The 12,962-nt window shown below is 40.7% G+C and overlaps 1 protein-coding gene across 4 annotated transcripts in view; it reads right to left on the bottom strand.

Annotated features, from left to right (window-relative positions):
* Window positions 1–12,962, bottom strand: part of LOC147024408 (xylosyl- and glucuronyltransferase LARGE1-like) — a 406,140-nt gene that overhangs the window by 68,114 nt on the left and 325,064 nt on the right. For all 4 annotated transcript variants that reach the window (XM_085884303.1, XM_085884305.1, XM_085884302.1 and 1 more), the window contains 2 exons: window positions 7,255–7,367; window positions 6,936–7,061 (listed from right to left, as the gene is read on the bottom strand). In XM_085884303.1, the coding sequence (XP_085740429.1) occupies window positions 6,936–7,061; window positions 7,255–7,367 (239 nt within the window). The remainder of the gene's footprint in view (window positions 1–6,935; window positions 7,062–7,254; window positions 7,368–12,962) is intronic.

Here is a 12,962-nt window from a genome sequence, read left to right as displayed (position 1 = left end):
AAAGAGAATTGTTTTGAAAATAAGTCGTTTATTACAGCATAATTGTTTAATATAGGCATTACAAAAGTTTTTTTTTTTAATTCAGAGTTCTACACAAAATGTAAAGTTTGAAAAAAAAATTGTGCAGTTGGAAGCGAAAATTCGTGAAATTGAAATGCAATCATCCCTTGTGAGATCAATTTGCATCAAGAATTTTCGGATGATGTAATGATATTGTATTTGTCTGTTCAGTGTGACTTGAATTTCATGTTTGTATCCCACAAATTACTCTCATAAAAAGAAATATTGTCAATAATCATGGTGGTCTAAATTATAAAAAGATTGGGAGTGTCTGGAAATCTTCCCTGGTTTTAGATTGTACGAGCAAAGAGCAATATATTCCTCATTCTAAAACATGGGAACATTGGTGTAAAATGCTTTGCACATATTTTCAGCAAGAATGTATTAAACACATTGCTCCCTACAAGTATTTACAGTTTGTTGGTTTTAACTTGTGTTTTAACAGTAACAACCAGCGCCGAGTCATACCAAAGGGTTTAACATTAACAACCCCAACCCAGTCGACCAGACTCAGTGGTGAAATGGTTAGAGTGTCCGCTTCAAGTCTGGGACGTCAGCAGTTCAAACCCCAGCGGAGTCATGTAAAAGATTTTTACAATGGTACGTGCTGCTTCCTTGCTTGATGTTCAGCATTTAAAAGGTTAAGAGCATGGATAATCTCCACAGGTTGACATTCATGGAGAGGAGGAAATTCATCCTTAGGAAATGCTCTGCGAAGTGGAGGTGAGAAAAGCGGTGCCATTATTGTGACGTCGCTGGTACCTAGACAACCTCGGAAGTGACAGCACTTTCCCCAAGCTCAGTGGCTGTGTTTGGCTTGTCTAACAGTGTTTTGTCATGTATGTTCGACTGTATGCGTGCGTGTGTGTGCGCGTGTGTGTGCGCGTGTGTGTGCGCGTGTGTGCGTGCGTGTGTGTGTGTGTGTGTGTGTGTGTGTGTGTGTGTGTGTGTGTGTGTGTGTGTGTGTGTGTGTGTGTGTGTGTGTGTGTGTGTGGCAGCTCCACTTACGAGCCTTAGATCATGTACAGTATGTAAAAACTAGAAGGAAACTCGGTAGAGCGCATACCTCTGCCACGCAATGCCTGATCAATGAGAACATATCAGGCCCAATCCATTTTTGAAATATCATGCTATACAGTGCTATATCGTTTTTGGCCCTATCTCTGAATGGTGAAGAATCACTTAAAAAATTATCTTATCCGGATCCAGATTCGGATCTTCACCAAAATTGAAATGGGTGAAAACATAACCTCCTTCACCTTCAGTGGTGGAGGTAAAAATTCGCTGTATGAAACCGATTCACTTCAAGCTCAGCTTTTAAAGCCCAACTTGGGCACATTCAAGCTTGAGGCCCCAGACAGTATGAGGAGTATCTTAATAGAGTATGGCAAGGGGTAGTATTTGAAATGGTAAAGTGGGAAGTGCAGAACGAGATGTCAGTGAAGGGGTATGTTTACAGGCGTTAGAAATGCAATGGGCCGTCTCGTATTTTAACATGCATTCATTTTACTGAAATGTCAGGTTACTGCAGTATGACAAAAATGAAACATACGTTCAGAGTTTAAGCTGGGTTGAAAATTCTGTTGCAATTTCGCTAATTTAGTTTGAAAAAGTTTAGCTAAATGCAAATTCATTTTCGTAAAAAAAAAAACATTGGGTAAATAAAATAGTAAATAAAAATAGTACAGTACTTCACAAATCACAATATGTCTAAACAACTGTAAAAAGTTGTAAAATATCCAAATATTAATGGTTTTTGAAAAAATCTTGACTCAAGATAGTTCCATTTGGTCTCGAAACACCATCAATAGGAACACGCATGCTGTCCATTTTCACCACACATGATGCAACGCCAATTGTACCATATTTAGCTTCTTCCCCATTGTAGCACCCTTCATACAGTTCCCTGCTGACCCTCTCATGTTTTTTTCTGTTCATACGAATCTTTAATACATTTAAAACTTTATCCTGTCTCGGTATTTTTATTTTTGTTTTTCACTTTGAGGAACTCCCCATTCACCATATCTCAAAATCTATCGATCTATATATTACACTGAACAACAAATTTCAAAAAATTTTTTTTACTGGAGATGTGTAAAGTGATTAAGACTAATTTGGGTACGCTGATTTCAAAAATCATAACCGTTTTGCTGTATCACGTCAGGATTTTCAGGAACAGAAATATTCCCATTGCCTAGAAGTCAGGATTTCAATGAAATTTACATATGTCTTTAACATGTCTATTTCGTACAATTGTTAACTTGTGTTATATTTCTTTCTTTCAGATAAAGATGAGTAGGCATTCCTGTACCAATCATCCTGACAACTTCTGTTATGTCTGTGGTCGGTATACCAAAAAAGATCAACAGCGAAGTATATCTACAGCAGTGAAAATGAAGGCCGCCTACTTTCACTACTTCGGGTGTAAGGTGGGGGACCAAGAACAGAGCTGGGCACCACACATCTGCTGCACAAGCTGTCACACAACCTTGACTCAGTGGTTGGTGGGCAAGCGCGCGAGCATGCCATTTGCGGTGCCCATGATATGGCGTGAGCCGCAGAATCATCATGATGATTGTTATTTCTGCTGCACAAGCATCGCCGGCTTCAACAAGAAGAATAAAGGTCACATCAAGTACGCTGACTGCATCTCTGCTTGTAAACCTGTGCCTCATGATGACGAGAACCCCATTCCAACACCTCCAGCTGATCAGAACATAGCTGTAAGCAGTGGTGAAGAGGATGGTGATGATGAACCTTTTGAACCCGACACTCAAGAATCACACCTTCTGAACCAGGGAGACTTAAATGATCTTGTAAGAGATCTCTCGCTGTCAAAGGCGAAGGCAGAGCTGCTTGGATCAAGGCTGCAGCAGTGGAATCTACTTGAACCTAACACCAAGATATCCTTGTTCAGAGCACGTCACAGAGACATGGTTGAGTTCTTTGAGATGGAAGACACGATGACATTCTGCAGTGACATCAACGGTCTGTTGAAAGAACTTGGGTGTGATCACGATCCTGCAGACTGGCGCCTCTTCATCGACTCGGGGAAGAACAGCTTGAAGGCTGTTTTGCTCCACAATGGCAACGAGAAACCATCAGTCCCACTGGCTCACGCGTTCGGCATGACAGAGACCTATGAGACTATGCGGCAGCTGCTTGATTCCATCAAGTACAATGACTTCAACTGGCACATCTGCGGAGACTTGAAAGTGGTGGCGCTGTTGTTGGGCTGCAGTCAGGCTACACGAAATACATGTGCTTCCTTTGTCTCTGGGATAGCAGAGACAACAAGAATCATTGGACGAAGAAAGATTGGGAAGAGCGAAAAGAGCATGTACCTGGTCGACACAACGTGAAGCATGTCGCCCTTGTCGACCCAGCCAAGGTTTTCCTTCCACCACTCCACATAAAGCTCGGCTTGATGAAAAGTTTTGTACGGGCAATGGATCTGAATGGGCGTGGGTTTTTATACCTCAAGGAAAAGTTTGGCAACACCTTGTCGGAGGCCAAGATCAAAGCTGGTGTCTTTGTTGGACTGCAAATCCGACAGATTATGAAGGACGAAACTTTTCCGACAACTCTAAACCCCAAAGAGCTGGCAGCATGGAGGAGCTTCAAAGCTGTGACGGACAACTTCTTGGGGAACGAGCGCGCGGACAACTATGAAGAAATAGTGCAGCAGCTGCTGGAGTCCTTCAGGAAACTTGGCTCCAGGATGTCCCTGAAAATCCATTTCGTACACCAGCACCTGAACTTCTTCCCTGACAACTTGGGAGCAGTCTCGGACGAGCACGGCGAGCGATTCCACCAAGAGATTTCACTCATGGAGACGCGTTACCAAGGGCGGCACAACCCGAACATGATGGGCGATTTCTGCTGGTTCCTGCATCGTGAAACTGACACAGAGCAGCACAAACGCAAAGCCAAATGCCTAAAGCATTTTTAATTACATTCTAGTGGAGTTTTTCTGTAATTTCTATAATTTTGAAGCATTCATGATGAAATAAATGAATAAATGAATTTTTGTAAATTTCATTGAAATCCTGACTTCTAGGCAATGGGAATATTTCTGTTCCTGAAAATCCTGACGTGATACAGCAATACGGTTATGATTTTTGAAATCAGCGTACCCAAATTAGTCTAAATCACTTTACACATCTCCAGTAAAAAAAAATTTGTTGTTCAGTGTTACTTAAACTCTCATCTTGTATATATGTATGTATGTATGTATGTATGTTCCCGAAATACAGCGAAAATGGTACACGATAGCGCAATTTTTTTTTGTGCTTTCTCCTGTGGTGAGCCTTTCTCACCTTTCTCCTGTGGTGTGCAGTATCAAGTTTTGTTAAAATCGGGCAACGAAAAAAATCATTAAAAAATCAATTCCCGATTCATTCAAGTACTCTTCGGGAGAATTTGATCAATGCAAAGAACCTCAGCGGTATAGTTTGTTGGAGCTATCTTTTTTTTTCTTGAAATGATTTGTGAAAAAATCTCAAACATTGAGTATAGACAAAGAACGATTTCTTTTTAAGCATAAAATAAACATCGCCATTTTGATCTAATACTTCCGTGTTCATTAATAAATGAAATTGTGTTTAAAAGATTTCTGCATAATAATTTCTTCGACTTTCTTTTCTCCGTTTTTTTTTCACATTGACGTGCAATATGAAGTTGCAAAAAACCTCAGCGGTATAGTTCGCTGGAGCTATCTTTTTTTTTTTTTAAATGATTTTATCAATCGCTGTCACAACGGGAACCCAACGGGTTCACGGGTCGTCTAATCATTATTAACCCTCTCGAGCCCACTAAATGTTCTGGGTGAACAAAAAAATAACCCCTGGGGGCTCGAGAGGGTTAAAAATAAACATTAGTTGGATTTTTCTCTGTGTGGAAAGAACATACCTGCCAACATGGCGCATGTTTGTGCTTCCTGAAAATGAGGAAATTCTTCCATTGGAAATGCCTCGCTGAGTGCGGTGAAACAAATGGAACAATTATTGTGACGTCACTGGTACCAAGATTACCCCAGGATGTGACAGCATTCCTCCCATGCTCAATGGCTGTTTGTCTCGTCAAACATTGTGATGCTGTGTCACATATATTCATCTGTATGTCCACGCACGTGTGTGTGTGTGTGTGTGTGTGTGTGTGTGTGTGTGTGTGTGTGTATGTGTGTGTGTGTGTGTGTGTGTGTGTGTGTGTGTGTGTATGTGTGTGCGTGCTCCACTATGAACCTTATATCATGTGGAAAAAAAAATTGAAACTTTTAACTGAATGTCTTTCAGGTACATAGTGCAGTTTTCTTGGATCAAAACTTGCTCTGGAGGTTTGCTCCCCATGCTCCCAGAAATGGAATTGGAATGCACTTCCACTTATAGATGTTTGTCAGTGTAACCAAAGTTCTTTTTTTGAGGATTATCACATTTCTGCACAGGATTTACTGCTGGTATATTGACTACACAGCAAGGACATCTGCCAGGAATGTGAGAATGTAGAGCTGGACCCCCAACCTTTCAGCAAACTTCTTTATCATCATGAAAATTTCCCAATATGGTATAAAATAAAAAGCCACTTTTAAATATTTGAGACCCCCCACTTGAGAAAAAACATCCATTAAACCTGAACAAATATGACTATGGCTCTGCAGAGTGTATCAAAATAGAATGTTTGACACTTTGGTTTGATTTTTTTTCAAAAGTCTCTGGTTTGGGATGAGAATCGAAGAGAAACTCCTACTCCATTGGGGTGCTGATTTGTCTTTTATGCCCAACCCACAAGCCCCACAATGCAACATTTATGTTGCGTTAATGAACTTCCATCCATTCTTTGGTTAGTTTCCGCAGTACTAAATATTCCTTTCAAAAAACTCTTTTGAGTATCATGCTTTTTAAAGCATAGAATGGATGGTGTGGGGAGCATGTTCGCACTATCCATACACCCCTTCTTCTCTTACTGCATTCATTGAATCTGAAATCCGACCTGATCTCCTGGTGGATGATCATCAATTGAGCCTCATGGGCCTGCTGAGATGGCTACAGAGCAGGGAGGGGTCCTCATGAGACAAGATTAGAAAATTTCATCAGAGTAGTTGCAACACTTAATTATACAAAGATATTGTAGGATCTTTAACATGCACATTGAAGATAGTGCAGCTGGAAGCCATACATTTACTGTTAAAAAAATCAATTTGAGAGTGTACCAGAGGTATGCCAACAGGAGGTGCAGTGAGTTGTGATGAAGCAAAATAATACAACTAAGAAGTCAATAACGATTTTAAATCTCTTAGATTCCTACTGAGTAATTACAGACTCAAATCTATTTAAAACATTGATTTGAAGCGTGGCAGGGTCATTAAACCTGAACCTGATGCAAATGGGACTTGTATTGCTGCATGTCAATATGTATCACAATATTGTCTTTGCAACGAACACTGATTTGTTCTGATTTCCCATTAGACACACATTTTATACAGTGTTATTAGACCACAGAGGCATTTATAGGCCAGAGAGAGACATACTGGGACACAGTGGTCAATACTAATTTCAATTAAAAAGACACTAATACAGTAACATCCATTAACGATTGCAAATAGCTCGGACAACTGCGGTAATGTTGCTTTTTAGAACACGGTGATGTACCATGTGTGACTTTTAACAGACTTATGGGTTTTGATTTCGATAAATTTGAGTCCGGACATACCAGCATACGAGTGAGAAGCTGACTAAGCTGTCACAATGTTTGATTCAAAAACTTAAATGCACATTAACACACAATAGGGTAAAATTGAAAAACTTTAAAAACTCATTTGCCTTTTTATTCAAGCCAACAAATTACATAAAACAAATGAAGCAAGAGTGAAGACCCACCTTTAAGTCAGACACCTCTTTGTAACACTGTTCTGAGCGGGTGTGATCAGACAACTGCACGTTCCAAAAGCATGGTAGTTGATATACCAGGAATGGGTTCTGCTTTAAAACTGCATTGAAAATGTCCTGTAGAATGAAATCAGACAAGAGACTAAATCAGTCAAAGGTGCATGGTCAAGCATTTCATTTTTCCACTGGCCAGTTGGGGAAAACGTCCTTACCCAACATGAGGAAATGTCTGTGTAAATCTCATGTGCCCTAATAACATTGGGATGTCCTATGCAGCAGCTGTTCTGAGACGAGCGATGTCTTGAATTACCTGGTCTGCCAAAGATGTGGAAAGCATGCTCATAAGTTCACGCTCTGCAGTGAGCCTCCACATCTGGTCCCACTTCATCTGGCGAAGTCTCTTTAGGAGCAGCAGGATGACACCTACAAAACCAGAGGGGTGGCCCAAGAAGTAATGCAGAGACATTGTGTAAAATTCTTAAACTCAGCCTTTTAATCTTAAAGAAAGCTGTAAACACCTTGGACCAAAAAAACACAAGCATGAGATGCTGATTTTGAAAAACTCCAGCTCGGTCAAACACAACCTGCGTACCAAGCAAATAATGAATCCTTGAGAGATTTAAGTGCCTGTTTTGGAAATACAATCCTTAAGATATATGCCTTGCTGGGAGTCATCTTTGTGTTGATGACACCCATTTTCTGTAAGATTATACAAAGCAATGAACCATTTTGCTATCAACATTCCAAGCGTTTGGACAACATGACCATATGACACAGGTATAATTTGAGAAGTGTCTGCTTGATTGTGGGGCTGTTTGTCTTCCATGCATTTCTAAACCGCTGGAAGGAATGAGTTGAAAATAGGAGGGAGGGTTGCAGGTGGTAAAAAAAAATTGTGAATCCATGAGGTTCAGAGTGGAGATGCAAATTCTCTTTGTAAATTTGTATTGTATATAGCGCCACTCCCAGTGTGAGGAGTGGCACTATAAACAGGTACAGTAAGTGTGTATTGATATCACTTCCCATGAGCCAATCACAGTGCACCTCGTCTCACTCAGCCAATCAACAAGTTATAATAAAATATCACAATTCTCTGCATCAAAACCACATAGTTATCATAGAAGCAGGGCAATGATCATGCTATGCAAAAATCAAACTATTTGTGTGTTTTTTTTTTTTGCTTATACACACTCCTGAACCACTGGACACGAGTTGAAAACTGGTTATTGTACTTGGGGGAGGGTGGTGAACGGGTGGGGGGGGACAGGAAGCTTTTTGGCAGGAAAAAGAAATCATACTCCTGGAAGTGAGTACTGCCAGGCCAAACATTAACAAAAGAAATTAACATTATTATCATTTAATAAGAACAGAGATGCTAAGGTGTCATGAGCATCATGAAGATCGATTTGCCAAAAAAAAAATCATACACCCTGAGGTTTGGGGTGTGAGACGGACACCAATTCTCTCGATGAGAATGTGTATCATATAGGACCAAATGGTGGAAGCTGATATTCAAAATAAAATATGCCACAGACATCATAAAAGTGGGGAAATTACCCCATTCGTAATAGGCCATGGGCTGGATAGGGCCACCGTGCAACCCCCCTCCCCCCCCACCTCCCAATAAAACTATGTTTTTTTGAAGTGTCTGGATATGCTGAATACGAATTTGAATGTTAACATTGAAAATATTGGGATGCACTACCTGTTTTAGCCTCATGAAAAGGGGTACCCTCAAAAATGAATTTTCGTCATTTGTGCCAAAAGCGATTTCCGTACCCAATCAGAATGGCTTCTAGCTGACTCATTGCACTGTCAGACTACACATATTATGGCTTATATGAAACATAATCTCATGCTGGTTCCATGTATGTGTCTAAAATTAATATATCCAAGAGCTTATATAACATGTTGAGTATATGCACTGTATCGTCTTATTAACTGCCCATTGCTGTGTTGTAGAGTTTTTAATAAAGCTTATTTTATCCTGTTTCTTGTTATAATCCTCCTGCTAATTAACCATGAGGTGACATGCCAATGCCAACTGCATTCCACTGGATGCCAAAATGGGTCCAATATCTTGGATACCTGCAATGTTATCACATCCTAAATTGCATATGGTTAATCTCATTGTGTGTCAGGAATTCTGACGAATTATGATGCCTATCAACGCTGGGTAGGAACAACCCATGCTCGATCGCAGTACGTAAATGCCACCCTTAGTATGGCTGACATGTTATCTGGAACGGCAACAGAAACCAAGCACCATGAACTTCGTCCAGCTGAGATCCTGAAGAGTGAGAAGTTAGTGACAAGAACAATGGAAGCAGTGGAAAGCTTCCTCAATCCTTTGAGGTGGAAAGCAAATACCACTTGCTAATTGTCTCTTCTGGTGCTGCTGCATCTGATGAAGTCCAAAAAGATGTTCTGAGAGCTGAACAGGCAGGCAAGGATGCCAAAGATGCCTTCATTGCTACACGCTTGGAAACAGGGCGTGACTTATTTGAGCCAGTCAAGCGTCTCAACTTGAAAACCCTAGCTGACATGAACAAGAAGAGCAAAGTCACAACAGCGAAGAACAAAGTCATCCAATACCAGCAGCAAGGGAACATTGCTTTCCAGTTGTTCATGAAGTCCCAACAGCAAGGCATACAACTGGACCTGGAGGAACTCCTCACTTATCCATTGACTCCTGTACCATACAGTATAGGCACTGCTGATGGCTTCTTGGCAAAAACTGATAAGTCAAAGTCCTTTGCCCACCTGAGAAAAGAAGGTGACGATGCTGCCCTACCATCCACTGATGAGACGCTCGTCATTCTCGATGGTAATGCATACTTCTACTACTTGAAGGAGGTACCAGGGAACTTCAACCAGATATGCAGCAAGGTGTTTGACATGATGCCAAAGACAGGCAATGTTGTGTTCAGCACAGACAGCTACCTGCCCAACTCTGTGAAGGTGATGCAAAGACAGAGGAGAGGATGTGGAGAAAAGTTGATTATAAAGGGAGAAAACACCAAAAGGCCTGCAGATTGGAAACAGTTCCGAGCCAATGATGAAAACAAGCAGTACTTTATTGCACTGCTTACTCGACTCTGGAGCCAAGATTCGTGTGCCAGAAAGCTGCACGGAAGACAAGTGATCATCACCTGTGAAGGATCAGCATATCTGCTGACATCTGAAGATGGCCGCTCAACATGCAGAAGAGAAGTTTTGCGTCTCAAGTCTGCTCAAGAGGAAACGGATTCCAGAGTCATTCTCTACTGTGAATATGCCAGGAGCAATCATTACAACAATATTATGGTGAAGAGTCCAGACAGTGACATATTTTTCATCTTGCTGCACTATGCTCTGACTCTGACAGACCTAAAGATCATGTTCGACACAGGCACAGGAAACAAGAAGAGGTTCATCGATATCAGTGTAATATCTCGTGGCTATTCCCAACAGCATTTGACAGCATTGATGGCACTTCATGCCTACAGTGGTTGTGATACCACGAGTGCTTTCAAGGGGTTAGGTAAAGAAAGCCATTGAAGACCCTCTCAAGGATGCCGAAGTTTGTGGAAGTTCTTGCCAGGCTGGGAGACACGTGGGATGTTTCAAGGGACCTCATGGATAATCTCAATGAGTTCACTTGTGCTTTGTATGGAAGATCTCGTGTTCAAAGTGTAGATGAGTTGCGATTCTTGAGAATGAGTGAGCTGTGTGCCAAAGATGATGATCATCTCACCCACTCAAGTAATGCTGACCTGGCTACTCATCCTCCATGTAGAAAGAGTCTGGAGCAGCACATCAGGAGAGTGAACTACCAGGTTGGGATATGGAAGAAGGATTGCCAACCCTGATATCCCTGATGCTGGTGACGGACACGGTTGGGCACTTGTCAACCAAAAACTGGAGCCTCTCTGGTATGAGGGGTGTGTTCTCCCACAGCAGTTGACAGATATTGCTGAATCAGTGAACACCAGTGATGATGGAGATGATGAATCAGATGACGATGACAGCATACCAGAGGAACAGGAGTACTTACCTGGTGACAGCTCAGAGTCTGACCAAGATTGAAGAACATAGCTGAAGCATTAGCTGTTGACATTGATTGAAATGGATGACTCATGATATGAAAATCTCATGATATTGTTACTTACCTGATGAATACAATGAAACTGTATGATCATGATAATATATCAACAGAAATATCTTGAAATATGTATATGAAAGATATACTGTGTTATCGCTTGGTAAAAGGAACAATGCTACAGACTGTTATTACCTACTATATGTAAATATAATGTTGGTTTCAATCATTGTTTGTAATCAGAATTTGGGAAATAAGTATGAATGTAGCACATTTATATGTATTGTAAAATACATTACTATATTATTTAGAGTGGGAAAGAATATACCAGCGATATTAACATGAATAATGTTCTCAGCAATTTATTTTATTTTTAAAACCCAACCCTGCTTTTGATTTTGTGAAATACAGTTCTGTTGTTTATAGTGTGATAATATCATGTGTGTTCATGTTATCTGGATTAAATTGTATTTGGATACTATATGTATGGATAACAAATTAAGTCAGATTCTTATTCTGGACTATTTGGCAGAAGGAAAAAAAAGTCTTAAAAATAAGCTTTATTGAAACTTCTACAACACAGTAATGAACGGTTAATAAGACGATACAGTACATGCACTCAACATGTTATATAAGCTCTTGGATATATTAATTTTAGACACATACATGGAACCAGCATGAGATTATGTTTCATATAAGCCATAATATGTGTAGTCTGACAGTGTAATGGGTCGTCAAGAAGCCATTCTGATTGGGTGCAGAAATCGCTTTTGGCAGAAATGACGAAAATTCATTTTTGAGGGTACCCCTTTCCATGAGGCGAAAACAGGTAGTGCATCCCAATATTTTCAATGTTAACATTCAAATTCGTATTCAGCATATCCAGACACTTCAAAAAAACATAGTTTTGTTGGGAGGTGGGGTGCACGGTGGCCCTATCTAGCCCATGGCCTATAAGGATAGTTTCTTTGGTAGTGGGTGAAACTTCTGAAATGCAAGCTCAGCATGCACATCAGACATGCACTAAGCTGATGAGCAGTTGAGATAATTATATATTCGATATTTACACAAATGATGATGCAACAGTAATACATGCAAAATATTGCGACTCAACCAAATGAGATCCAATGGAGGATCAACAACACAGGTGTCGACAATTTATTGGGTCACGTAATAGTATGCGTCAATGGATGGGAAGAAGAACCAAGCCCCCCTAACGTGAGTTACAGCCCGAACAATGCGAGGTCAGTCAGTTAAAGGTAAGTTAGATCTGCCTCTAACTTGTCCTCTTGATGAACAGCATTACGCACACACACTACAGGACAACATGGCAACCAACAGACTATGCTGCTCAACATGTTTTCCCGTGTCGCTAACATATGTGATTATTGGATTCGCTATATATGCTAAATATCCCTTATTGTCGGGTTTTCCGTGTGTGTGTGTGTGTGTGTGTGTGTGTGTGTGTGTGTGTGTGTGTGTGTGTGTGTGTGTGTGTGTCTGCAACGCGAGGCCCCACAGCACGAACCAGCGAACCGATTTCGATGAAACTTTGCCAACAGGTGCCATATGGTCTGGGAAGGTGCGCGTTTGAATTCCGTTCCCAATAACCACCCGTTGCTGTGCAGTGGCCGAAAAACCGTGTACAGTATTTTCAATACTTGTCCTTCAGTTTTAAAAGTAGAGAAACGAGACTTCGGAATTAAACACTTCGAGATATTTAGAAAATTTTACTCGAGCCGATTTTTGATTGAGGTTTTATTTTTCAAATGGTAGTCCTTCAAAAATCGGGTGTCTATTTACCGTCATTTAAGGTGTGTATACAGTGTTTGTAAGGAACTACACCGTCGTTCCACCTTCGATCTCTCCTCGATCCAAACGTTATTGACCAAAGCGAAAAGGATCCAAAATAAATGGAATCACGGCATTTCTGTCTT

Source organism: Eptatretus burgeri, chromosome 6, assembly GCF_056783735.1.
Source record: "Eptatretus burgeri isolate ZD-2024b chromosome 6, Ebu_testis_v1, whole genome shotgun sequence".
In the NCBI taxonomy this organism is placed as follows: Eukaryota; Metazoa; Chordata; class Myxini; order Myxiniformes; family Myxinidae; genus Eptatretus; species Eptatretus burgeri.
Note: the sequence above shows the minus strand (reverse complement) of the source record. Positions and strands in the feature narration are given on the sequence as shown.